Source organism: Phytophthora infestans, genomic scaffold (genome assembly GCF_000142945.1).
Source record: "Phytophthora infestans T30-4 supercont1.37 genomic scaffold, whole genome shotgun sequence".
NCBI lineage: Eukaryota > Oomycota > Peronosporomycetes > Peronosporales > Peronosporaceae > Phytophthora > Phytophthora infestans.
The window spans coordinates 338,506-365,830 of NW_003303722.1; the positions used below are offsets into that span (position 1 = coordinate 338,506).

Below are 27,325 nucleotides of genomic sequence, written 5' to 3' on the forward strand. Positions count from 1 at the left end.
ACGAGCGGAATTTGGTTGCAGGCTGTAAGCAACGCGAACATTTTTGTGTGCAAAATGCTAGTGCGTCCTTGCTCATCTTTCACTTATGTCTAGATGTTGGCTGGGAGCTGAAGGCATGGCAGATGGGGTCGTTGTAGCATGAGCGGCAGCACGAGTGCCAGGATTGTGAATTACGAGGTCCTGGCGTCGTTCTGTAGATATCAGCATTGTTGTAGGGCACTTTGTTCTCCACTCCAATGCCATTTTACCTTGGTTGTCACAGGGTGTGGAGGGTTCATCGGCTGGCAGATCAGTCGGTTCATCCGTGGACTCGACGGTGGGCACGTCAGCTGGCTCATCAGTAGGCTCATCTACCAAGTGCAGTTCTGTAATCGCTTCATCGATCAAGCGCTCGCAGGATTCGTAGTCTGAGTATTTGGACTTTTTGAAGTATGTGATTCGTCTTATGCGAGGTGATCACAGCATGCTACTACTGAAGACATTTTGCTCCAACGCTTGCCTCGACCTTTCCAGTACCGAAATCGCCAGAAGTGACCGCTCCGGAAAAAATACCTATTGGAAGCCGACCGTATGCTGCGCCTTTTAGTTGATCTGCGCGGCGACCAGCTAAAACGGGGTCGTCCGGGACGACGTTCCAGGCCTAGTGATGATTAGAGAGTGTTGCGGGGTTACATGGTATGGAACACACAGGGGTACGAAGTACCCGGAGAGTTAACAAATCCTCAATACATAAGCTGGAGAGTTAACAAGTTTTCTCAGAACGTTGGCTGAAAGCCACACGTTTTGCATTTGATTAGGTTTAACTATACTATATAGTTAAACAGATACATTTCACCCCTTGGCGGCTTGACCGCAATAATAGTAAATAAAACACTTCTGGTTTTGAAGCATAAAATTTATAGTATTAGCTTTGAGCCCTGATCGTGGGCTGTAAGTTCCTTTGGATAAGGAACTTAGTATTAGTGACTCTTTGAGTCGAACATCTTCCTCTGACGCTAAAGCTACGGCAGCCCCGCTGCAGAAAGCTAGTGGAACCTTGCAGCATAAGTCGCCACAACAGTCCGGCTAAAAAGCAGCAGAAGCCGAAGCCACAAAATAACCTGGGGCAAGCTGCCACTGCTTCTTCCAAACCGGCCTCGAAACTTGTGTGCTACGTATGTGATGAGGAAGGTCACCGAGGACCAGCATGTCCTAGACAAAAGCGCATGAAACCCGTCTTAAAACAACAAGGCCAGGCACACAACGTGACCGCAAACGTGGAAACTTAAGATACACAGTCGAAGAGTGACTGGGATGCTTACCTGTGGTATGTGGCTACATGCAATGAGACTGATTTCACCGAGTGGATATTGGATTCTGGAGCTACAAACCATATGTGTAGTGAAAAAACCTTGCTGTTCGGCACGGAGCCCGCGAACCTGTCAATTCAAGTCACTAACGCAGCCACTGTGACAGCAACGATGAAGAGTAACGGTTTACTCGAAACTATCGTGGATGGAGAGAAACAAAGCATTATGCTGACAAACGTCTACTATTGTGAATTCCTCGGACATAATTTACTATCACTAAGTCAACTGCGCGCTCGTGAGCTCAATTTCACATTTTCAGACATGGGCCTCTTTAAATCTCGTTTCGTCTCTATCGATGGCGAAGCCTCCGAGTGTAGCGGACTTTGGATTGTGAGCTGTGCCACACTAGGCACAAGTGGGCACGTACTCTCCGTCAACGTTTAAACGAGCTCGCCGCAGAAGTGGCATGAGCACCTCGTGCATGTCAACTACCAGGATCTACTACGGATGGCGGCGAAAAACCTGGCAAGTGATATCGCCTTAGCTGATAAGAAAACCATCTTCTGTCTGGCATGTGCACAGGGGGCACAGAGCCAAAACATGCAGCCTACACTTCGGACTCGGCACCAACGGATGCGCTCGGCGCAGTCGTCTGCGTGGGCCTTAAAACAGATCTTTGACCCGACCGGAGGGGCAATCGACACAGCCTGACCATCGGAGACCACACATCCAATTATACCGAAGTTCATCTGCTGCACACAAAAGCAGAAACATTTGACAAGTTTCTTCACTTTGCATACTCGTTCTAGCAGCAGCTCGACTTGAAACTCAAAGTCTTACAAGTTTCGTGAATATGCGGAGCGCAATGGGACGTCAGCTCCAAAGCGAAAACCAGAGCGATTACACCGCACACGTATGAACTCCGCCCGAGCAATGATGTGGGCATCATCTTTACCACAGCGATACAGGGCGATGCTGTTTTGTACGCTTTGTATATTAGGAACCGGGTCTCGACCCGCGCTAATGCTGGCTACAAGTCCCCGTTGGATAAACTAACTGGACATACCCCGCGTGCCTCCCACATTATCCGCTTCGGATCTAAATGCACCGCGCTTATTCAACGTAAGACCGCCAGAAGTATCGCGAAGCGAGCCGAAAAAGCCATTATAGTTGATATTTCTACCACGCAGAAGGGCTACTTGCTCTATTGCCCCGTACGAAACTAATTACTACGAGCCCAGATGTACAGAATGTGGACATACTAGATATCCAGAAGCCAGAGACAGCTAGCAACTTCACGGGGAAGAGGGACAGCTCAAGGTCAGTAAGCCCTCCGGCCGCAAGCAGCCCCGCAGAAGGAGGACAGCAACCATCTCGAGCTGACGAGGATTTATCCGGCGATAATGAAGGTGTTCCAGAAGACTTCGGACGTCCAATACCCGCTGGTGTGCTACGACGTGTGTTTGGGCAACGGCGTTCCGAAACCTGCAGAGTTCCAGCTACCACAATCGTTCATCGATGCATTTGCTGGACCTGCTTCTGTACGCCTACAATACGCGCATCGGACCCATAAAAGAACCCCGAATTCTTGGTGAAGCAATGCGCAGTAAGTACTGGCTGCAGTGGAAAGAGGCAATGGACAAAGAACGCGCCGACCTCGAACCAAACGGCGCCTGGGAACTCGTCGAAACACCCCAAGATGCGAATCTGGTGACGTCAAAGTGGGTATACAAAATAAAATTCTCAAGCAATGGCGATCTTGAACGCTTTAAAGCGAGGCTCGTCGCCCGGGTCTTCTCGCAGAAATTTAGAAAAGATTTCGATGCGACGTTTTCACCGGTGTTAAAGTTTTTCCGTCCTCATCTCATTGTGACGCTCGCAGCTTTTTGATAGACCAAGCTACTACAAGGTGACGTACCGAATGCATACAGTACCTTGTAATGGGTCATACTAAAATTACATAAGTAGGTAGATATTTCTTAAGTTATTACATAAGTAGACAAAGTGGCACACGAGTTGCGTGTGTCGAGGTGTCATCATCTGATTTGTTGATAGTGGGGAGCCAGACTCAATTATTGACCCATAAGGTGTTGATCTGTATTTGAGTGGTTTACACGAGGCCAGTGGTAGCCGCCCTGGTCCCAAATAAATCAGAGTTGAATTTTACACAAACCTAAGATTTGGTTTTATTATTTCAAGCTTCCTCCACACTATAGTGTAATCTAGTGACGGAAACTTTGACCCCGTTACACCTGGTAGCACTTTGTAGTCCTTCCAACAGCCAAGATAACGATGAGCCAGCTCCAGATCTCCGGGGGATCCTGGAGCATGCTGGATTCCCCTATCTCACTCGCGTGGAGCGGGGTCCTCTTCACCGCCTCGTGACGGTGTCTGGGGATGTCGTTGTCGCATTGCTGCTGAGCTTAACGCTTGTGCTGCAACGTATTGCAGCACAAGCGTTCATGGAACGCGAGCTCGCCGATGCGAATCGGCGGGTGTCAATTTCCTCGATTCCATCCCAGAACGACGTCGTCAAATTGGAGACGTCTACGTTTTTTGGCGCCTGCTCGCTAAGCCGATGGCCCGCGTGATCGACATCGCTATCGCCTCGCGCCTCATCGAGTCATCATCAGCCAAGGTGAACTTCCTCCTCTCCCGATTAGCCGGTAAGGCCAACGAATGGGCCCTTGGCAAGCTGGTTGGCGACCCCGAGGCTTTCCCCACTCTGGAAACGCTCAGAGCGACTTGCGCCTCGCGTTCGAGTATCCGCAAGATGAGTCTCGCGTTCGTGCAGAGCGCTTCGCCCTTCAGCAAGGGAAGAAGTCCATACGTGATCACGTTCAGAAAACGCGACATCTAACCTCATGCATCACTACCAAGCCAATCGATATAGCCTCGCAAGTCGACGTATTTGTGTTCGGCATGCGCGAGGGTATAACTAGTTATTGTCTTACCAGAGCTGAACCCTTCTCTCTCGAGGAGGCATTTGCACTCGCGATACGCGAGAATTACATGGTCGCTGCGTCGTACGCCGCAGCCTTACCTGTGGAGGCCCGAGAGTCCACCTCCGAGCCCATGGAGATCGACGTCGCGGGTCCTACCGCGGTGTCGGTGGGTGAAGCAATCGTTCCCTCATTTGTTTTCGCTGTGGGAAGAAAGGTCACCGCGCGGTGGAGCGCCAGCTCCCGTCGTCGCTCACGCTGATGCGGAACATTCCTCGGTCGCTCATTCAAAACCTGACCAGGACCAGTAGGTGCGGGGTGCCCTACCGATTTTAGTAAAGGACCGGGCCCTCCGGTGGCAGCCCAACCTTCGAGACCCCCCCCCGTGCTCCAACCACACACCAATGCCACCACTACACCGGGCGACTCGAGACTGATCATCGCACTTCCCGGCGACCACTGCGCGCGCTCCTTGCCCCAGGAGCGACCAACAACGTCTTTTGCGCGTCGTGTTTGTCGGTACTACCCAAGAACGTCCGCGTCCGGAATGGTCCGGGCGATATTCAAGTCAAACTCGCAGATGCAGATGATAAGACTCACCGCGTTCCACGGCGTGACGTACACGTTCGACGGCTTCCGGAGCAAGGACGCCTTCTAGGTGGTCGAGATGAATTATGCATCTGACTGCATCCTGGGCATCCCATGGCTTGCGCGATATCAGCCAGAGATTGACTGGCTGGCCTAACCTGTCAAGCGTCGACGTGAATTCAACGTGAGTGAAGTCTTCACGCACCTCTTGGTGGCGCCAACAAACTGGCCCCACGTCACAGTCGTGGACAAAACCGAAATGACGGAGGCAGTGCAAAGAGCGAGCGATGGTCCTCTCTGCTTGGCTTCTGCTACGATGTTGGACGATGCGCCCTCGCAATGTCGCTCAAAAGATGATAAAGTGGCTAAGCAGAGGCTTCCCTAATACAAGATGGGGTCAAGCAGGGGCCCTAACAACATGAAACGGTGGTCGAGCAGGGGCTCCCACAATACGAGACAGTGGTCGAGCAGGGGCTCCTACAACACGAGACGGTGTTCGAGCAGGGGCTCCCACAAATCGAGACGGCGGTAGAGCAGAGGTTCCCTCCAAACGATTCGGCGGTCGGGCAGATTGTGATCCCGTCAAACGATGCTGCGGTTGAGCAGAGGCTACCGCCTGTTCCCGGCCCGGTTGAGTACGGCCTCCCGTGCGAAGGGTGATGGATCGTCGAGTAGCAGTGCGTCAGTATCGAGCGTGAGCTCGAGGAAGACTAAGAAAAAGTCGAGGCGACGACGCGTGAAGCCTCGTCGAGACTCCACGTCCAGCGATAGCCCACTGATGATCTCGTTCTGCGCGCTCGGGTACGTTAAAAGAGGTCCAAGTCGTTCGCACAATATCGAAGTCGCGAGTACGGCGCGCGAAGCGGCGGCGATCACACGCCTTCCAGGCTTGTCCAGGAAGAACTTCCTTCGGGATCTCAAAACGTGAGAAATTGAGCAAGTGTACTTGGTCACCAAGGCAGTCTCGGCGGATGAGTCAGTAAACGCAGTCGCCACGGATAGTGAGCGCTCAAGTCCGCAAGATGCCGAACCTAAGATGGCTCGCTAGGAACGATTCGAAACGCAGTCCTGGGAGGCTGCGGGAGTCAGAAAATACCGTATACGAAACCGCCTGTGAGTACGCCGACGTCTTCCTCGATGAGATCCCCGGCAAGCTGTCGGCGGATCGTGGGGTTCAGCACGAGATCGATTTTGCACCAGGTACGACGAACTGGGTCACCAGACAATGGTCACTTCCCCGTGATCAAGTGCAAGTGATAGACGACTTCTTTGAGGGCCACCGGAAGGCGGGTCACGTGCGTGAGTACCTCGCCCCATTCTAGTCCAGCATTCTGCGTGAAGAAATCTACAGGCGGATGGCGCATTGTTCACGCATTAAACAGATTGAATGATACCACCATCCCCGCGCATACTTTGATCCCTAAGAAGGATATGATACTGGAGGCCATAGCTGGCAGCGTTATCTGCAGCGCCATCGACCTGACCGATGGATTCTATCTGATCCTGATGACAGAATGTGATGTACCTCTCACCGCCGAAAGTGCACCGAGCTGGATGCTCTGGGAGTAGTTCGTGATACCACAGGGTCTGAAGAACGCGCCTACCACCTTCAATCGTATGGTCTCCCATGTGCTTCGTCCGCTCCGTATTCTATCAAAACGCTTGTACCGTAGAGGCATATGCCAAAAGCTAAGGACCGGCGTAATACCGACAGATGTACCCCCTCGTGGCACTGTCCTCTTCAGGACGGAAGGGTAATCGAAAGGACCGCGTAAGGGAATCACAAGGAGGCTAACGCTTAGCGTTAGCGATAAAAACCTCGTTGCAAGAGCCAAAATTTTCGAGCTGTTGAATGGATCTGAGTTTGGAGAAAGTCCGGTCGTGTTAGAAGGCGAAAATGTATTCCTAAAGTGTACCCAGAACGCCCGACAGCAGGACTCCAAAGCCCTCTCATAAACCAATTTTGCAGAGCTTATCCGCCGGCGTTGGGCATGTATTACGGAGGTGGATATCCTATCATTGACATCCAACGACGCCCCAATTCACGAGCTGTTTGTATTTAAGTTTTTCATCTACGTGGCACCCGTGGCGGAAGCCGCGGATGGCATTCGTCGAGCCACAGCCGATCGCGTTCGCGTTCGCGTTCGCGCTCGCGCCGCAGCAGCGGCAGGATTTTTTATAACAAACGCTTTGTGGAAGGAATCCCGAGTGTAGGCCCCCTCTGCATAGTCCCATCCGACAAACTCTCTATGGTCTAACGCAGCTAGGATAGATAACCCTTTGCGCCGATTTAAAGGCAGTCTTACCACAGCTTTCGTGCTCCTTTTTGAACAAGCATAGCATGCTTTGCATATTTAGCAGTCTCGTCGATAAGGAATAGCTGCTCCGGGTAGGAGTACATAGCCTCTAACTTCACCTTATATGCACGCACTTCGTGTGGCGCTCTCTCTCTCGCCGCTTATGTTAGTTTATAAAACAAAAGCATGTCAAAATGTAAAGCTCTACAAATTGTACTCAACGAGGCATTTTTTACCTGAAACATCTCATAACATTCTGCAGCTCTTCTACGTAAAACGTAGGATGGTCTTTCGCATACTTGTGAGCGCGCGCCACTACGTTACATGGCCACCGTGACGAGCGTTTTGTTTAATCACTGTCATCAACTATTCCGTCAGATTGGAATAATGTACCATCGTTGCAGCGTTACAATACTAGGACCAAATATATCACTGACATATTGCATGCAAATAGCGTACACATGGATGAGAAAGACAGCTCGCCAGCAGAAGCCGTGAGAGTATATGCTGCACTTGTGCAGAGTTGGCGAAGTTTTAAACTATGTGTGCACGCACGGATTTTGCTCAAACTGACAAGAGCTGTCCATTTTGAATTGCCCACATTGGGGACAATAAAATGAAATGTGGGCAGTTAGAGTAGGACAATTTGCTTTGTAAATTATACAATAAAGTGATTCGCATTGCATACTTTCACACGCAAAATTGACTGTTATCAAATAAATGGGAAAATACGCTGGTCGAGCTGCATTTTTTATGAAAATGTTTTCCTGTAGATCGATCTCGTACTTGACTATATGATGGAGGGAAAACGCTGCAATAGTGAGCTTAGTTTGTTCCTACGTAGAACTATAATACAGTACATTGCATTGATGTTGTACCATGCAAGCAGAGCGGACATTGTTTCTAAGCAGCTGACAAACAACCCGCCAAAACAAGGCATAAGCTACTGTACATCATGACATGAAGTAGTATTTGAAAGATACAATCCGTCTTTACAAACTGGAAGGCTCTAATACCTAGATACAAAACGGTCGTTTACTAATACAAAATAAATTTAAACTAAACTTTAAAGTTCTTTTCAACTATCATTGCAAAGGAGTTGAAAAGAGTTTGGAAGGGGGCCCCCACCTTTTAACTTTATATGAAAAAGAACAGATCTGGTACTGCTTCGGATCGCGCATAATTAAATTACGCTCTTGTCGCCATTTGAGTCGTTTGGTTCTTTCCAAAATACAATAGAAGCGGTCGACGAGGTTCCCACCCAGGGCGTCAGAGATTCGTCCTTTCGCCATGGGACCAAAGGGTGAGTTTGAGTTTGATTCTTCGGAGCTTGTAAAGACACCGGATTCTTTCCAAACGAGTTGTGCTGGTACCGCCTTTTTGTTGGGCTCTTTTGAGCTGGTGTTGACGTAACAAAATTGAATTGATTGGTCGCCATTGCGAGAAGTTGAGGGCTCAGGGGGGCTTGTGGCTGTGCGTAAACTGGAGCTTTAGGCTTGGAAGAGCTCAACCACTCGGCGTTGCCAGCATCCACTGCTGCAGCCACATGAGCAAACACACGTCGTTTCTGCTTGATCGATGAGGGGTGTTGCCTAGAATTGGTAGGACTCGTAATAGGTGGCAGCTCTACACCTAATTGACGCGCCAACGTTTGTTTGGCAGGGCTAGAAGCAGCGGAACCATTCGGGTAGACTGCAGCAATCCGAACTTGATAGAGACGAAGCTTCTCTAGTAGGAACAGCAGAACTTCATGAGCATCCTTGGATGATAACTCGTCTAGAGCTGGTCGAGACGAGAGAATTCGACGACCCAAAGCCTCCATCGTTGTTGTACTAGGGGCGAGTTGAATGAGTTCTTCGACACGTTTACTCGCCTCAGGGACATCTACAACATCCGCGGTTATAGACGGTGTCTCTACCAGAGTTTCAGAACGTCCACTTCTTGTTCGCCTTCGCGCTTCCGCAGCCTCATCCAGCGACTGGTAAAGGAACTGAATAACCTCGTCCTGTTGTGTCAATAAAAACTGCCGTTCGCGTTGGAACACGCGTAGCCACTGCATTGCTCGTTGCAGCTGAGTCTCAATTTCAAGTCTCTGCTCTTTCTCCTCTTCCGTGGGGAATACACGTGAGTATTCCGGTGGTGCATTATTCGCTGTCGCTTTCCCTTCCTCAAAACTACTCTCTTCCTTGATTGCTGACAAGCTGCCAATTTGTAACTGGACAGTGCTGTCGTCTGACGCCTTTGGCTGTTGCAATTTTGCGAGAATTTTCTGGTAGTAGCGGTTCTTCTTGGCCATCAAATGCTCGCTCTCTTCCAGAATGTTATTCTGCGCTCGCAGCTTTGCCACTTCCTGTTGAGACTCATCCAGTCGCGCAAGAAGCTTCTCAGTCTCTCGACTCTGGAACGCCAGCTCGTGAGTGAAATGCTCGTTCTCTAGCAACGTCCGATGGGTCGTAGACGCCACTTGGTCGTTCGTTCGCAGCATCAGCTCGGCTTTCGCAGCTTGCATCCGACCAAGCAGCTCCTGTTTGCTACGAGCTTGTTCCAGCAGATTATGACGTTCTAAATCCTGCATTTTGGTCTGGAACGCAGCACGTTGCACATCCAGCTTTGTCTCTAGACCGCGAGTATGCGCCTCCAGTTCGCGTTTGGCTTGTGCGAAGGCGTGCACTTGTCGTAGCTCTTCTTTAGCAACCGCCACCTCCTGTTGGGCTTTACCGAGCTCTGATACGCGCTCTCGCTGCTCATTGTCTAGCATTTCTCGTGAAGCTTCCAGTAGTTTCTCTTTCTCGTCCTGAGCTTCGGTCAACGCCTTCTCAAGCTCAGCTATGCGAGCCACATGTTCGTCCGTTTTGCCGTGGAAATAGTGGAACATCTCGCTCTGTTCACGTGTCTGTTTGGCCAACGTCTGCTTCAAGAATGACACTTCTTCTTTCAGCGATCGGTTCTCGCTATCTTGAGTCTTAAGATGCTCGTTTACTAGCATCATGTCGAATGCCAACTTTGAGTCCGTGTGGCTGATAGCGTCCAATACAGCTTTAGAAAGAATCGAATGCGTCACTCCACCTGCATTGTCACCTGTAGGCGAGTCATTTTCATCCAAAGCAGCCACATTCGTCACCAGATCCATCGCCTCTTCCTTGCTCAAGAGAAACAGAGCTGGCGAAGGAGTAAAATACAGCTTGACCCTCTAAATTCTTTATTTAGTACTCGAAAAGAGTCGTGGCTACATCCTAGTTTAAAAAGAAAAAAATAGCCCAATTAATTTTTCATTCAAACTTCGATGCAAGATCACTTTTTAAAGCAGCTTGTAGAATAGTGTGACCGTTCGTTCCGCCTGTCGACAAAACGCTTCAAGTGTCTGTCCCTTCCTGTTGAGGTAACGCTCATATCTTCTATGGATTTCATGGAAACGGGTGCATTCGTGGTCAGCGGCAGCTCTTTCCACTTTGGAATCGACCTCGAACAGCAAAAATGTCGGTGATCAAGAGAGGACTCGCCGTTTTCATCGTCTCAAGTGGGTTCGTCAATTCGCAGCGGAGTGTTTCCGTAAAACTTGACGCTACATTCGCTATCGCTCAAGAACGAGGGTCTATCTGCGGTGGCGTTGGAGATCTGCCGACTGGAACAGCATGTCCGTGTAAGGGTGATCTCGCTATTGCAGACTGTACTTCGACTCTGGCGTCATACAACGGCACAAATTGTGTGGCTCCATTGGATGCAGAGTGCGTCGTCGATGCAGAATCCACGTGGAGCTGTGCTTTTCGTCTCGATACCGGTAGCAACCGTGAAAGGGATGTAGGCTTAGACGACTTGACAAGTACACTGACGATTAGCGAGTCGTCGATGGAGTCTCCCTGGGAGGATCTACCATGGAGAGCGCCGCCACCTTTAGACTCGCCCGTCATTGCTGGTGATAGACTTAGGAAAAGCTCCGACTTACAAGTGAAGTAAACGCTCCGCTTTAATGTATCATAAAACCTTTCGGTTACCTGTTATACGTCCCCATCTCATAGACTGAAATTAGTTAGAAGGGCCACGCGTTTTTCAGTTTCGTCTCGAAGCTGGCATCGCTCACGGGTACCTTTGCAAAATCCAAAGTTTGTAGTATTCAATGCCGCCCTCGCTGCAGTTGAAAGCTGGTCCCACATGATGAGGTCTTGGAAATCTCCCGTGGTATCTGTAGTGGCCAAATACGGATATCCTCTTTCAACATTGAGGACGTGAGCGAGTCTTGGCGTCGTACCGTCAGTGATGCCAGAAGTTGCTGGAGCGTATGTTTTGTACTTCCAATCTGCGGTGGAGATGGAGAGGCCCAATAACGAGGGCGATGCCAACTCGGGGCTGTCGATCCACACCACAGCACTGGCCCAATCGTGGCGTCTCGTAGCGTACTCATTCCAGAATCCCTTGGGGAAGTACCAGGCGTACAGAATAGCGTACTTGCCATTGTACCAGGCAGCTCGACCGTACACTTGGGAGCCTAACGGGGCATTGGTACAGCCACTGCTCCATCCATACCCTTCTTAAAGCCCACTGCTCGTCTCTCCAGCTGCATTTACAGCAGGAAAAGATACACACCCGCTGGCGATCGAAAGGCGAGGCTTGAACCTGATTGCTGCTCTTTTGGTGGCGGTTGATGGAGACGGCTGAGCAATTGGGGCGACATTGTTGAGGTCAATTGAGCCGGCGAAGGCAAAGGTGAAGAGTGTTGTGAGGAGGACGAGAAGCTCCCAGAATCGCATTGTTGCAGGAGTAGTGAGCGCTTAGTGATAGATCAGAGAGTGGGCTTCGAGCGCTGCAGCTCCAAATAAATCAAGACGTGCTTTTTGTGTTACTGGAGTATACTTTGATGACGACAGGATCGCTTGAATTAAGCTACGCTTGGAGCGCTTAGGCGGCAGCAAATGATGGATTACTCTTTACTGGTATGCTGTGGCCTGGGACGGCAACGACGACGAATACCGCGCGATACTTGGTCGTTGGAGAGGACGACGAAAAGCACCGCGACAACAACCAGAAGCAGAAGAGATGCAGAAGAGCCGGCTGAACCCTTAGAAACGCTGTTCGATACTCGTTGTCGTAGACGACCGATGAGTTCTTGTCTGTCACCAAATTGCGTTGAGGAGGCGTCGAGTTTCCAACCTCCGCCGACAATCTCCTCGACTTCTGTCGAGTTGGTGTATGGCACCCAATGTCGCTGTTCACAAGACTCAGCGTCCTTTTTTCCTTCTTCAAGCGTCACACCGGAAAACTCAAGGTATTGCTTAAAGGAGCGAACATTTCCAAATCCGTACTTCTGCAGTTCCATCGTACTAACTCGCCCCTCAAAGGGCTGACCTACCAGCACTTTGAAGCGGTTCACCCCCATTTCTTCCTCTTTGTCCTTGAGTTTCTGGTCCACAGGGATCCCCTCAAACCTGGCTGGCACTGACGTGTAGTTGTGATACACTACCGTTCCAAGTCGACTGGGTGAGTACATATCGTACCCATGTGTCCACAATCTGGACGCACGCAGAAACTCCTCTCCGTCGAACATCCACAACGTATGGGAGTCCACACGCACCCGCTTCTCGGCGTGACATTTATTGTACGAGAAGCCTGCCCCCCACAGCGCCTGCAGCTGCGGCATCTTGGACCCTCCGATCATACTAGCACCAACTGTGCGCACCAACCCGTTGCTACCTCTCATCGTGGTGCACAGATGTGGCAGATCCAACTTTTTGGGTGGTACGTTATCTCCATTTGCAGCTACAAAGTTGTGGATATGGTGGATATACGTGGTCAAAACTGCCATCTCGTTGTCGATGCCCTTCCATTCCTTAAGCAAATTCTCGTCCCACCCGTTGGTAAAGATACTGTGGCCGTCCAGCTGAAGACAAAACTCCTCGTCTTTTATCAGATTCTGCTGCTGGTGTCTCGCTAGTGTCGGACCTCTGGACTCGTACGCAGAGCGCTCGTCGACTCGAATTTGAGCCTTGTACGGACACTGACCCTGGTCGGGCCATGTTTGTGTAGCCATCTTGCAGAACTCGTCCAGACACTTTTGGTCTGATGGATACACTTGGTCGACTACCCCGAAGACGATATTCGCAGGGTTTGTAGCTCGTTTAAAGCCAGTGAGGATCGTTGTAGCACAGCGATAGCCGTCACGGAATACTGAGAGACCCACGAAGAGCTTGGGGTTGTCGGAGACGCGAGCAGGAGGAGGCCGAAGATGGCTCAGCGACGGATTGAGCGGGATGTGCTGCACACTCGGGTCCAAATTGACGGAGCGATTGGTCTCGGTGATGCCCATCGTGGACTCGAACCCGCTTTTGGCCATGGCGAGTGGCAGCAACACGAGGAGTAGCATTCGCATTCGCATCTTCACGAGTTTCAATAATGGACAATGCCTTGAGCACATTTTTGGGAATGTAAGCCAATCAAGTCGCACAACCGAGCCACAAATTTGTTATAATGATAAACATCAAAAACATTTTTAATTATTTTGCTTTCTTACTAAAAACAAAACTTTAAATAAAACAAACATAAAATAATTGAAAATAATATCTCGTGATCTTCTCAACATATTAAGCATCTTCGTGTCGGAAAATGAATCACGTCTCACCTGAGCCTTGTACAGCTTGAAGCATCCGAGCCCTTGAATAAACAGGGGGTCACCGTCGAGAGTTCCAATGGAGACCCAGGATCTTGCGGGGTCTCTCGGGACTTCCTTCAGCCTCGCCGCATTCACCAGTCTGTGACTGGATGCGGAGCTCAAGATAAGGTGCGTCTGCATCCCGTCAGCTATCGTCTTTATTCCAGGTACTGGTTGCGAAGATGCTCTACCCACTTGCGTTAACATCCCCTCAGCCATCTCGAAAAGAGCATTTGGGCCCGCAAACGCCCATCCGACCGGCAAAGAAGAGAGAGCTGGAATCCCATGGAAGACATAGCCAAACGATCTATCTATCCAGCTATGTTTGAAGATGAATGCATTTCCTTGAAATGCTTTCCAGCGTTTGAAGACTGTAAAGGCTGGTGTGAAAATAATATGGCAATAATATTGTTTTTAAGTACCAAATATGATGAACAATTTCAGTAAGATATTTCTAGGTTCGTCACAAATTATTTGTAGCCCATGCTTCACAAAAACTACCCACTGCTTGGTTAGTTGACAAGTCCTTGAGAGTGCGGCCAGCTCAGTCCTGATCATTATCCAAATACCATGTATTTGACAACCCCTTCACCAGCAACAATGTATCTTGGAAGGAGTGGTGTGATATTGCTCTTATCGTAACAATTACGTATTTGTTAAGTTCAAATATTTTTCTTTAAGTACATAAAGCAAGAATATCATTGCAGCTGTATCATCGAAGGGGTTAAGATGCTTACTATTCAAAAATCATAAAGCTAAAAATGAAGATGAAGGTAAGGAATTGGCTGCCAATTCGGATTCTAACATACATGTATATTTGCCCCTATTATCGTGCATACTTCTTTTTTCATATCTGAAGAAGTAAGCGAATATTTCCACTCTTCCACTCCTCGCGTTCACTACGAGGAACAATAAACACATTTTTTCCTCAGATATGGAAAAAGAAGTATGCACGGTGGGGACAAATATGGGTTTAAATCCGAATTAACAACCTATTTTATTACCTTCATACTTCGAAGTATTCATTTTTAGATACACTGTAAGCTCTTGCACCACACACCACAATGATGATACTCACCATATTAGCCTATGTGGAGAGGGGCAAGCTACAGGTTTTAGCGGTATTTCAGTTTTTATTGTCTCCCGCTTCAGCTTTTTTCAAGAGCATTCAATCTCATTAAAGACAGAACAACTATGCATAAATCACTCATCAGCCACACAACTCTTAGTTCACGCACACCCGCAGAATAAATTTCGAGCCACATTTGACCAGAGGCTTCCACCTCCTGCCCCGGGACTACTTGTGATGCTTTTGCTGACATGTGTGGGGTGCCGGAGCCGTCGACCACCCTCGCGTTTTTTTGGCTTGCCAGGTGATCGAGGCGAAACTCGCTTTTGCCTCTTCGCCCTCGGATGTCGTGGATGCAGTGCCGACATTGCCGGTGACGAGTCCGTAGCGTACGAAGTCGAGTCAGAGTGTTCGCCCGCGTCCTCTTCGTCTTCTTCATCTTCTTCGTCCTCCTCCGCACTCTCCCGTTTCGAGTCCTGCTCGGTCCAATCTGCTGATGCAGTGTCGCCAAATGCTTCGCTCACTGTGACTGAAGTGGAGAATGTATTGCGTTCCTCTGTAATCCTATTCGTCGACTTCTTAATGGCCCCACCGAATGGCATCTCGTACCCGGGAGCAGCCGTTCCGCCGGCTTTGTACTGTTCGTTAATACTGCGCAGTCCCAGCCACCGACAGACTTCATTGCATCGATGACTTTCCAGGAACTTTTCCATCCCGAAGGTACCGAGATTCCCCACCCCAAAGCCTCTCCCGTCAGCGGAATGAATCTGAGGATCGGTGTAGCTATCTGCGACTCCTTGGATGTCCACAATCATTAATCGGAAATCCGAAGCCACGAAAGAAAAGTGGGAAAAAGCCTGTGGCGTGTTGCGTTCCCGTTCTTCAGTCGTGCTGGTTTCTCGACCCACGTAGCCGCTGTTATTGCTATATTTCACATACGCTCCTGGCAGGAACTCCTCCACGGAACACACCAGAGTCCCGCGTTCTCGATTCCTCAGTTTCAGTAACCAAGACCTCGCATAACACACCTTTAGAGGAGGCTCATGCTCGTTGTATAGAGCTGCGTAATGAGCACACACCGCTTGCATCTCCACGTCGCTGAGATACGTACTGGGCTCAGCAAAACGTAGACTCACTTTCGCCACCAATAACCTCGACGAACTACCATCAGCACCGAGTTCCTAAAAAATATATAACATAATTATTTGATGTAAAATAAAAAAAAACATTCATATGTACCTGTAGATAATAGGCATTTCTCAATTGTCCCGTAGCAAACGGCACCAGATCCAATTTCACCTTCACGGGGGTCGAATGCCACTCCAATGTATCCACATCGAAGCTCAATTTATCCGCTCGTTCTCTTCTAATTCTTGAGAAATCTGGCGGACCATGAGGTACGACGGTCTTAAGTAAAGGCTGGAGAGGCGGAGGTGGCGGACTTCCATTGGCTGAGCCTGGCCTCCTAGAACTTGGTGAGGGTTTCTTCCTCTCGGTGGAAGTTCCTGTCATCTCGTTGATGATCTGCGTCTTGCGTTCCTGGTACTCGCCCGCGGTTAAGTGGCCGCAATCTAAGAGCAACTTGAGTGTGTTGAGCTTCTCAAAGGGGCTCTGTTGCGAAGGAACCGCCACAGCCACAGCCAATGGCGCGTTCCGGTCGTTATAGCGGGCGTCCATGTTGCTTGAAGGCGGCTTGGACATTCGTCGACGGCTAGCGTTCATCTAGAAGGGAGGATAATTAGCCAAGCGTTTTAAACACATAATTAGGAACATATTGCACCTGTTGCTGCTGCACGGAGGAAGCGAGTGTGGGCTCGCGCGTCGAGCAGCTCATACCTGGCGACGCTCTGACGTTATTTCTATAAATGAGATTAAATATCAGGTTAAAAAGCAACTTTTGGCGATATTTGTCATTGATTAACCAATGGGTGGTGAGGAATGTGTTTTTTTAATCTGAAGGGTATTTTGGGAATGTTGGCTGTTTCACGTTGAAGACGCGCTTCAACAAGCAAAGCGAAAAGGTCATGGCGGCGCGTCATGGGTTGTCCATAGTTCGTTTCGAAGGATCTGGTGGCCGACAAGAAGTCTGCAGGCTTCTTGGTGGGGTCAAAGGTTGAGGTAATGTTCCCCGGCGTTGCCCAATTATTTGTATTAATACTGGTACTGGCAAGATGCCGTTGTCGTGTGATTCCATTCCGGGGACGAATATAGCCAGCTAAGCTACAGTAGTTACTCTTCGTCGACTGCGTCCTTCTCGCGGATAGCGCTGATCTCCACCATCTTGCGGGCGAGCTTCAAATTCAAAGCAACAACAAAAGAGTCAAACAAGAAGAAGTGCAGGATAAAATGACAAAAACCGTATTACTTACGGCTGCGGTGGGAAAGTTGTCGCTGGACGCTGCGTGGTGGTTGGCGCGGCTCCCAAAGTTTGCGAGTTCGGCTTCTTCATCGTTCTCTGTCAATCCATCGAATCCAATAACTCGTTCGGGGAGTGCAACGCCATTTTTGAAACACACGACTGTGGGCAAGACTCGAATCACCAGTTTTTCGACAAAAAATGGGGCCTTCTCAGCGTTCAGTTTGAGGAACTTGCACTCAATGTGACGTCGCGCCAGCTTGGCCAGATGCATGTCCATGATCTTGCAGCGCTCAAAGTCGCGATGGTAGAAGTGTACAGCCACCAAAGGACTGCCAGTGACTTCTTTAAGAAACTCGTCCTGGGTGATCTCACGGTACTCGCCATGGCCTTTCGCCATCAGCGTCTGCTTCTCCTCGTATTCGTATTTCAATTGCTTCAATCTGGCGGCTCGTATCCTATCACAGATCGCAGAAATGGCAACTTTCTATGAGCAACAAATAGGCAACTAACTACACGTATCTAGACGACAGTAGAGACCGTTCTAGCTCGGGGTCTTCGTCCAGTTCGTCCAGCATGGCTTCGTCATCCGAGTCTAGATCCTCATCCTGTTGTTGCCCTCTAATATAAGAGTCATTTTCCTGCTGCTGTGCCGTCTTCGCTGCGAGCGCCTCTTCGACTCGACTCGCACGTTGCTTCTCCTCCTTTTCCTGTTGCTCCTGCTCCTGCGCACGTATCTTTTCTTTACGCTCATTCTTCACCTTTAGCTCTTCCATGGCACCCTGCATGCGGTCCGAGGCTTCCACATGGGCTGCCGAGTCGAACAGCCCAGAGGTATTAGCCATAGAGAATTTTGCTGCCATGGTTGATAGAAATGGAAAATGCAAAAACCCAAAATGTAGCCCCGTATTTACTCCGCTATCATTGGTCGATAATAAAATGGCTACATCAGTCTTTTTGATATGGCTACATGTATCTGAAAGGACGGACACGCAGATCCGCGAGCTTGCACTCGATCAAAATGCAGCGGCTCCTGCTTGTAGCAGTGACATTACTATTGCTCGCAGCCGTACTGGCCTCAGATTCGTCTGGAAGCTTCGGCATGACGGTAAAAGACGATGGAGACGCGACAGCTACCGAGGATGGCACTCAAAACACGACGATAGTCCAGCCTGCAGACGATTTCGGTCCAAAGTCGGATGGTGGACACGGGAATGAAAACGACGAAGGACCGAAAGCGGTTCCTATAGCTCCAAGTGGCGGAAATGGAGGTGAGTTGTCCGAGGTGGCAGTCGCGGTGATTATTAGTGTGACTCTTGTGGCGTTGGCGCTGGGTGCCGGAATGGTTGCTTGTGCATGGAGAGCTTCGAGACGGGAAGAAGAAGCCATGTTCATGGACCTCGGAGACGAGAGAAACTACCCCTACGGAAGATTTGGAGATTATGCTGCCATGTAGAACTGAGAAGGAGAGTTTAATAGACTTAAGCGAGGTATCTTGAAAATTCGTTTCTTACCACCATGGAAAATATTTTTTTATTATACTGCTGAAAAAGTCGTTTGGAAATAAGGATTTTAATATCCAACTTTCAAAAATAGACTAGAAAAACCAAAAGGCTACTAATGCAATTAACTTATTTTTATTTTGTTTTATACGTCGGTTTAATCAAAATTTCATTTCTCTTTTCAAAAGTGGCAATAATAATAATTCCAATACGCTTTTATCCAAGGCGAGTCGTTGCGGTAAATCTGCTTGTGATACATGCAGCAGTTAAGCATAAATATTTCCAAATCTAGATTTGGACTTTATTTTACTAAGACCAACAAACGAGCGCCCTTAGCCAAAGCAAACACGCACGGTATCAGAGTAGGCTGGCCCTCCACAGCGATCCGCCCATTTCACAAACCAGGTTAAATTGTTTTATTGCCTCACTTACCAAGCGATAAATGAATGTTTTCACACACTTAGGGGTCAAACAAACAGGTACATTAATGAGAGCTTATGCAATGACCATCATCTTGATCCGAAAAGGGACGAGGAGAGGCGGGTCTATTTTGTTCGTTCTCCAAATGCGAAGTGAGGAGTGGAGGCCGGAGTACACGTACCGGTACTACGCCGGTAATACCGGTCACAGATAATCTTGTGTGGAAAACACAATTCCCTTCCTCCGCTGCTCCACTATGGAATACCAGGGGCTAATGGTAACCAAATACATGTATCATATGATATTTTTGATAGTAATAGTAATATTTTTGATAGTAAATATTAATAGTAGCTTATTTTTGCAAAAGGTAACATAATATTTTAATATTAACTCGGAGAGCTGAAAAATATTAGATACTACATTCTATTTTATGATATTTTCCCACTTAAGTACGTTTCTTGCCACCTTACCCTGTGGAGCCAAATAACTTTTTCGATCAGGTTCTAGAAAAGCAGTAGGCTTTAGTATTTGCTCTTGTATTTCACTGTGACACAGACAAAGACGATCGAGATGGAAAACTGCAAACGCTTGCAGCTGTTTAACGTTGATAGAGCGAAATCAAGACATTTGTCCTTTGTTCTCTACCGATCTCCTCGTCCACATCGTGCGTCTAATAAACCTGCTGCCTGTGGCGCTAGATTAATGCGCTCAGCAGTGCCAACACACGACGCCAACCTTGCCGCCACTTTCACAATTGTCCCTCCCTCACGATTGATTAGTAATACTTCAGCTAGTCGAGCGTTAACGACATATGATTGGTTAATTTAGCCCCACTACGCAATCTTTGAAAAATATAATATCGTATTAACTAATATTAAGTTGATATTGAATAATATCATATTGTCTCAGAAGAAAATATTAGGTAATCTTTTTTATATTAGCTGGTCTACAGGTGATATTTTTACAATATTAACTTCACCGATTTTGGAGTTACCATTAACCCCTGTGGAATACACCCATCAGTCGGATTGATACAAACAGTTACCTGGAGAATACTTTTGATATTTTTAGTTTACATTGATCCCGAAAAAACTTTGGTGTTGCGATCCCGAAAAAATGAACTCAATTTTAAACTTACTACTGTACTACCCCCCCCCCAAGACATTTCACATTTGAGCTTAGTGTGGTAAACACCATGATGTTACAATAATGCGATTGGTTAAAATTATTTTTCACGGGGAAACTAACTCACGGTCCGCAGTTCGCTAATTCCACCCATACCAACTTATCGGACCTATGTGTTGTACACAGTTTATCTCAGATAGGTACGAGGTTTAGGGGAGGGCATGCCTGATGTGAAATGACGCTAAAGGCCAAAGAGTGGTCAAACAGACTGTATTATAGACGGCAGGAAATGGCCTGAAACGCCCTCTGGGCTGAGAAAATCACTATTTTGTTTTTCTATACATTTTTGGCATGAGAGTCACGTGCGCATGAGCTAGCATATTTAACAATGATGCAGAATCGCCACGATCGTCCGGATAATTTTGCATCTGTCCGGTAAATTAAGATTGACGACAGCCAGTTATCAGAGCTACTACTGCTTATTGGTTAATTATCTGCCAGTAAGAACGTGCCACTTGTAATTGCGCTAGACTACACGTATCGAATGGTTTGCAGCCTCTCACTTTCAGTCAATCCGTCGCCGACAGCCCACGTTGGCGGTCAGTCTTACTTTTTTCATCGCAACTACGCTGATCTCCCGTACGGGCTTCACGGGCTTCCAAGCCTCCAGGTCGCCTCTGACCCCCCCCCCCTTCCAACGATGTAGCTCAACTGGGAGAGCGCAAGGTTTCGGCCTTGAGGATGCCTGTTCAAATCGGGCCATCGTTATTGCTTATGCTTGGGTTAGAGGCCTTGTAGCGAAGATCAAGTTTCGTGAGCAGCAGAGATCAGCAAGAAAGGTGATTGCATACGTGTGTTGAGGTCGACATAGCTTGATGCTGTGAGGAAGGGTGAATGTATTCGCATATAAGTGTTTGTTTTACTTACTAACCTCCTCAAGAACGTCCTGCGTGTAGCCAGGAGACGGGTCTTGGATTGCAGCTGTCTGGAGCAGCTGACGGTGGCGCTGGATCTTGGCATTTAGCGCGCCGGCGCAGTGGACCCGCTGGAGGTGCTTGAGGACCGCGCTCGATCCGCGAGAGTTGATGCTGTGTTTGCCTTTCAAGTACGTGAGTACGGCATTCTCGGCGCGCTTCCCCAGTTCCAGAACTCGGTCGCGGTAGTCCGCAGAGGTTTGGCTGAGAACGAAGCCGTCGTCGAGGAACAGCTTCATGTACGCGACTAGCAGCTTGGCCTTCGAGCGCTGCTGCTTCGGTGCTTCGACGTACCAGCGTGGCCCTTGCGCGTACCAGGTAAACCAAGTCGCATGAAGGTAGGTTGCTGATCCTCTACGCTGTTTTTGCTTGGGTTTGCTCACAGCTGTGGCGTCTTCATCTTGAATGCTTCTTTTTCGCGTTTCAGCTACAGGATCACCGTTAAGCTTTGCCTCAAGCAGATCCATGCGGGCGTCTTGGCGCTTGGAATTTTCGATAAGGTGTTTAATGACAGAGGCCTGGTGCTCGATGATCTTCTGTTCTTGGCTTGGTTCCATTGGCATGGATGGTGAGGTGGATGCTTCTATGTTGTCTGTACAGGAATGATGCGCTCCTGCAAGATGCGTCGACCAAGCTAAGAGGTCCGGAAGCGTACGTCCAGCCTGCGTAACACAGGTTTCGAGTCGTTGCACCGCTGGACTGTCGGGATTCAAGCCCTTTACGACGGGATAGTGCCTAACGACGCAAGCGGCTAGGACATCCAGAACCTTCCGGTTGATGTTGAAGCTTTCCGTCTCAAGTTGGTAGCAAGCTGCGAACAAGACTCGTTGGAACTCGGCAATTGCGTCAAGCGTGTCTGCGTCAAAGCTGGACAGGTCTTGGAGAGGGACAACGTCTTCTGGTTTGTATCCACTCAATACCTTGGCAATCATGTGGTCTTCTCTACTTGTGGTGAAGATGTAGTTGAATCCTTTGTTTGTGGTGCTTAGGTTCCAAGATCCGCGATCAAAGATCCAGCGCGCGGTCATCTTCTCGCAGCCGTTGGCATGTTGGGCCCCACCACGACGGAATGAGTGCGACGTGAGAGCAGCTGACACACCGGCGGCAGGGGCGACGCGATCAAGCACACGGTTGACATGTGCGTAGATTGTTGGGGCCGCAGCAGTACGAGGAGGAGGAGGAGCAGGCGTAGCAAGACCAGAGGTCGCCGGTGGTGCGTTCAGGAGTTTCACGAGCGGCACGTCAGGTGATAGTGTGGTCGGCGTTTGCTGCACTTGGTCGGGAAGGTTCCCGATGAGAGCTGGGCACGGTGCTGCTTGGACGGAGAGGGCGAGAGCAACAGCGAGCAAGGGGCACGTTGCGAAGTCGGCGTCGGGGAAGAGAGACAAACCTTGTTCTTCCGATGTCTTCACACGGACCAAGCGAAGGAAGAAGACACTGGCGGCATCTATAGAGATGTTCCGCTTCTTGATCATCGCCAGGTCCGAAGCTCGCCCGAACAGGTACCAGAGCAGACACAGAAGAGCAGCATCTTGGTAGTCACTCTCAGAACATGCATTGACATACAAATACACAACCATTTTTTTTCAAGTCAGCCTTTGTACATGGTGGAGCCTTTGCTACGAAGCCACCACCATCTCTTTTCAGACAAAAGTTATCTTGAGTTTTTCCCATTTTTAGCAGCCGCGATTCTATCGAAGCTCGGTGCTGAGGAAATTGCTCTAGGAGCCAAATTTTGGCTTGGCGGTAATATTGCATTGCAGTGTTTCGTGCCAGCAATTTACCCTTCTTTCCTTCACTAAACGCAATATACATTCCAAACTTATCCATGACGCACACAAAGCTCTTGCCACTCTCATCCTCCTCAATACATTTCTTTACGTATTCCTCCTCAACATCCTCACCCTTTAAAAACTTGGAAAATGCTGCGACAGCAGTTGCCTTAGCCCGCAATGTGTTGCCAGGTTGCAATTCCTCCAAACCCATCGCGAAGGTCCGATAAAGAGAAATATGAAAGTGATACGTCTACTACTTGACAACTGAATGAACATACACATATTTTAGAGTTTTATCGGACTTGATACGTCCGATCGGGTGGCTTGGATGACTCACCTAGACCTACTACATCCGATTGGTTTAAATCATGATTTAGATATACTGTGATTGGCTGGTGATATTTGCTGGCAGGTAATTGGCAGTATATACCCATACAAAATTCAAGTATGGTCCGATAAACTATCATATTCATCCATAGAAACATCCAAGCGCAAGCATGGACCTCGGTCCTGACCCTCCACCTCTAGACCATGAAGGCATCATTCGCTACGTGTTGGAGCGGATGACGGACGGGAAGCTCCCGCGTGGCCGTATTAGCGACGCTGCTGCGCACTTCGGCTGCACACGGCTGACAGTATGCTCCGTGTTCCACGCAAGAGACAAAAAGCCGCGCGAAAGCGCCAGAGACATAGCCCAAGTGTTGGCTCCTGGCTCCATTCCGGAGGCGCTGGAGGCCGTACCTGCCATCGAGAGGATATCCTACCGAGCTTTGGCAGCTGCCATTGGGATTCCTAGAACCACCCTCGCGCGTGCGAAGGCGAAAAATGACGGCACTCGTCGAGCTACGGGGTCTGTGAAGTCATACCTGACGTCTGGTCAAATGCATCAGCGTATAGAGTTTGCACTTTCAATTGCGGAGGAAGGTGCTGGTACGCTCACTGCTCTAACGAAGTTTTACTGCAATAATTCTGACATTATTTTATACTTTTGTATTACTTGTGCATCGAAAAAGTACAGGTTTAACTCTATGAATGGCGCAATTCATATTGATGAAAAGTGGTTTTACATTTCTATAAAGAGGATGTCGCATTACCTAACAGACAACGGGGAAGTTCCGGACTTTGCTGTTCCTAGCGTCAATCATCTCACCAAAGTTCCCTTTTTGGTAGCTGTTGGGTGACCTCATTATGATCCACACAGCCGCACTTGGTTCGATGGGAAGCTGGGTTGTTGGCCGGTCGTGGAGATGGTGGAGGCTAAGTGCTCATCGAAGAACCGTCCAGTTGGTACTCCTGAGCTCAAATTTGCTCCGATCGACACGGTACAATACAAGACGTACCTTGTCGACAAGGTTATCCCTGCAATCAAGGCAAAGTGGCCCGGTGCGTTTTTCAGAAATGTTTTGTTTATTTTTTTACTCGCATTGATTTATTTATTATAAATATATCAGGATTAAAAACGGTCTCGGTGCAGCAAGATAATGCGACGCCACACGGTAGAGCTTACTCAGATGAAATGAAAGCGGTTGCCTGCTCTGACGGCTGGAGCATTACCTTTCGCAACCTGCCGCCACGTAGTCCTGACCTCAATGTACTCGATCTTGGCTTTTTTTTCAGTATCCAAGCTCTTCAATGTCAGAAGCGAGCGTACAATGTGGAGCCGTTAGTTGATGCGGTGGAGTCAGCTTTTGTTGAGCTCGAGTCTGTGATGCTAAGTAAGTCATTCCCAACGCTACAATCTGTGTTGGAACAAGCGATGCTGGACCGCGGTGAAAACACCTACAAGATTCCACATCTAGGCAAGGACAAGTGGGTTCGGATAGGAGATCTCCCTCTTCGGCTGCCGTGCTCAAGCGAGGCAGTAAAAATCGGCAAGGCAGCGTTGGACGATGTTGTTGTGTAGATGTGGTAAATCCACGAATTAGCAGTCTTGAAACTTGGTCTAATTCAATACTACTTGGGGATTGGTCGAAAATATCCCATCGATATGTTAATGCCCATTTAAGTTCGAAATTGAAGCGGTTTCTAAATCAAGAATGGTTTCGATTGGAGGATATATTACTTAGTGAGGTGAGTCCAAAACGATTCGTCAGTGTGTAATCTATCGATAGTACAAACCTGGTGGACGTAGCCTTTTCATTAATTGCATTGCGTAAGTTTTGGTCAGATGCCTCGACTATCGCCTCATTCCGGCGATGTTATCTACCGTTTACAACACCTTAATACAGCGCTGCAGCTACCAGCACTAAGTACGCACACCTGGATAACGTTTTCATACTTTGCGACGTTTAGAATTCGCTTGCTATAAAATATAACAGGTATCAAGAGAAATGCTAAACGTCTTGTGGGACGGAAGTAGTAGCAGCCAATACTGCCACCGCCCCCATTGAAGTCCCTTCTAAATGTAGGTGATCGACAATAGTAGTGGCTGAATAATAAATGATCGATACGGCACAGCCTCCACTGTTATCCAAACTCCATAAAGCATCGAACGTTTCAAAACCACCATCAATGTTTGTATTTTCAGGAAGGTTCTGTACTTGCTGGCAAATACAATCATAGGGTGAACTTCAAACAGGTACGCTTGAAAAGGTTGTTACTCCACCAAATGCCATGCCTTATTCTTGGTTTGATGACCGCTACAATATATCTATTACCTTGGCGACAGCTATGCGGTGTGGTGTTCATTGTCATTATAACTTTGATTTTTACAAAGTGTGCAATTATCTACAATCGATAGCATTTCGTTGCGAAGCAGCAATACCAGTACCGTAATTGAGCTTAGCTAATAATGTACCGTTAGCGAAACGACACCCGGTGCTGAGGCCATGATATTAATAGGCTCTATGTCAGATTTTCTGTACTAATCTGCCCTAAATGGTATTTAAAAACAGAAACGATCCTCTCACATCTCCTGTACAAAAGTGGGTTTCCGTTTTGGCAGCAGCAAGATAGAGCTACACAAATACCTCCCAAATAATAGCCAATCAATGATAGAGGGAATTGAGAGCCTCATTTCGTGACAGCAGCAAGAAGGACCCCGCAGCAAGAAACCCCAACAACGAACAAACGAACCGACAAAGACAGCTATGCCACGTACACCAACGAGAGCACGGCTAATTAATGCATACTCGCGGATTATGGACCGTATCCTGCTTGACCGACGAGCTCGGCTACTCCATGGCATCCATGATGACGATCTAGGTCAAAGGGACGCTGCTCTTCTGGCACGTCTTTACGGTACCAGCTTATTAACTGTCGCTACGCAGTTCCCAAGGTCCAGATGTCCCGACAGCTACGATTTGATTTCTTTGAGTCTGAATGCAGTGATCGCGAGTTCTTACGGTCTTTTCGAATATATCGCTACTATTTTAACATGCTGGTCGGTTGGTTCAGGAACACTCCGTATTTCATTCTAGAGACGGTCTAAAGCTCATGGGTTCCTAATCTGCGCAGTTGTTGGTGATTTTGAAGTACTTTGGCACGCTAGGCTCGGGTGCTTGCATCGAGCAATTAAGACAGACATTTAATGTGAGCAGTGGCGTTTGCTTTGACTGTGTTGATCGAACCTCGCGTGCAATGTTATCTCTGTACGACGACGTTGTGTATTGGCCGTCTGTCGATGAACGAGGGGTGATTGCGAAGCGCATTTTTACAGGCTATGGGTTTCCACATTGCGTCAGTTTGGCAGATGGGATCCGGCTACCTTTTTGTGATCAAGCCCATCTTAAACGGTGAGGACTATTTTACCAGAAAAGGTGGATATGCTCTAAATGTTTTGATATTTTGCGACGATGAAGCTCGAGTAATGTACGCCTTAACGGGATGGTCAGGATCTACACACGATAGCAGAGTATACTCCAACTCAGCGGTATGTAGAAATCCTGACCAATACTTCACTAGTCGGAAGTATCTCCTCGGTGACTCAACGTTTTTAGCTTCACATCACATCGTTTCAGCATACAAGTCGTTGCCAAGTACACCAATGACCCCAGAGTGCTCCTTCTTCAATAAGAAGCTTGTAAAATTCGAATTACGACAGAGCACTGCATTGGCCTGATTAAAGGGAGCTTTCAGTATTTTCGAGGCATTCAAATTTGTATTCAGAAGCAGCGGCACCTTCACAGGGTTCTACGGTTGTTTTCGTGTCCACTTGTGATTCGCAATCTACTTATTGGGGTTTCGTTGTCGCCTGAACTAGAAAAAGATGTCGAAGCAGAGCGGCGGCGAGCTGCTGCACACAACCAATTCTACACAGTAGAGGATCTGGATACACTCGACCAAGGTGACCACCGTAGAAACCGGCTTTTCAATTTTCTCGTCGAGCAAGACGGTCGGTTTTAAGAAT

General features: G+C 48.5%; 6 protein-coding genes and 1 pseudogene across 6 annotated transcripts; 1 reads left to right on the forward strand and 6 right to left on the reverse strand.

The window, feature by feature from the left end:
* Positions 1–8,571: 8,571 nt before the first annotated feature.
* On the reverse strand, positions 8,572–10,102 carry PITG_15379 (uncharacterized protein; the record flags this gene model as incomplete). Its single annotated transcript, XM_002898293.1, has 5 exons — positions 8,572–8,587; positions 8,631–8,984; positions 9,096–9,206; positions 9,315–9,859; positions 9,956–10,102. 5 exons carry the CDS (start codon positions 10,100–10,102, stop codon positions 8,572–8,574), a joined length of 1,173 nt encoding a protein of 390 aa, XP_002898339.1.
* A 1,041-nt stretch (positions 10,103–11,143) lies between these two features.
* PITG_15380 lies at positions 11,144–11,861 on the reverse strand (annotated as a pseudogene; the record flags this gene model as incomplete).
* Positions 11,862–12,224: 363 nt separating this feature from the next.
* PITG_15381 (uncharacterized protein) lies at positions 12,225–13,441 on the reverse strand (the record flags this gene model as incomplete). Its single annotated transcript, XM_002898294.1, has 2 exons — positions 12,225–12,316; positions 12,364–13,441. 2 exons carry the CDS (start codon positions 13,439–13,441, stop codon positions 12,225–12,227), a joined length of 1,170 nt encoding a protein of 389 aa, XP_002898340.1.
* A 1,545-nt stretch (positions 13,442–14,986) lies between these two features.
* On the reverse strand, positions 14,987–16,667 carry PITG_15382 (alpha kinase; the record flags this gene model as incomplete). Its single annotated transcript, XM_002898295.1, has 3 exons — positions 14,987–16,006; positions 16,065–16,536; positions 16,606–16,667. 2 exons carry the CDS (start codon positions 16,524–16,526, stop codon positions 14,987–14,989), a joined length of 1,482 nt encoding a protein of 493 aa, XP_002898341.1.
* Positions 16,668–17,125: 458 nt separating this feature from the next.
* PITG_15383 (thioredoxin-like protein) lies at positions 17,126–17,581 on the reverse strand (the record flags this gene model as incomplete). The annotated part of the gene is made up of 1 exon (XM_002898296.1): positions 17,126–17,581. The coding sequence occupies one exon, from the start codon at positions 17,579–17,581 to the stop codon at positions 17,126–17,128; it is 456 nt and encodes a 151-aa protein (XP_002898342.1).
* Positions 17,582–17,693: 112 nt separating this feature from the next.
* On the reverse strand, positions 17,694–18,044 carry PITG_15384 (uncharacterized protein; the record flags this gene model as incomplete). Its single annotated transcript, XM_002898297.1, has 1 exon — positions 17,694–18,044. The coding sequence occupies one exon, from the start codon at positions 18,042–18,044 to the stop codon at positions 17,694–17,696; it is 351 nt and encodes a 116-aa protein (XP_002898343.1).
* Positions 18,045–18,283: 239 nt separating this feature from the next.
* Positions 18,284–18,637, forward strand: PITG_15385 (uncharacterized protein; the record flags this gene model as incomplete). The annotated part of the gene is made up of 1 exon (XM_002898298.1): positions 18,284–18,637. The coding sequence occupies one exon, from the start codon at positions 18,284–18,286 to the stop codon at positions 18,635–18,637; it is 354 nt and encodes a 117-aa protein (XP_002898344.1).
* Between the last annotated feature and the right edge of the window lie 8,688 nt (positions 18,638–27,325).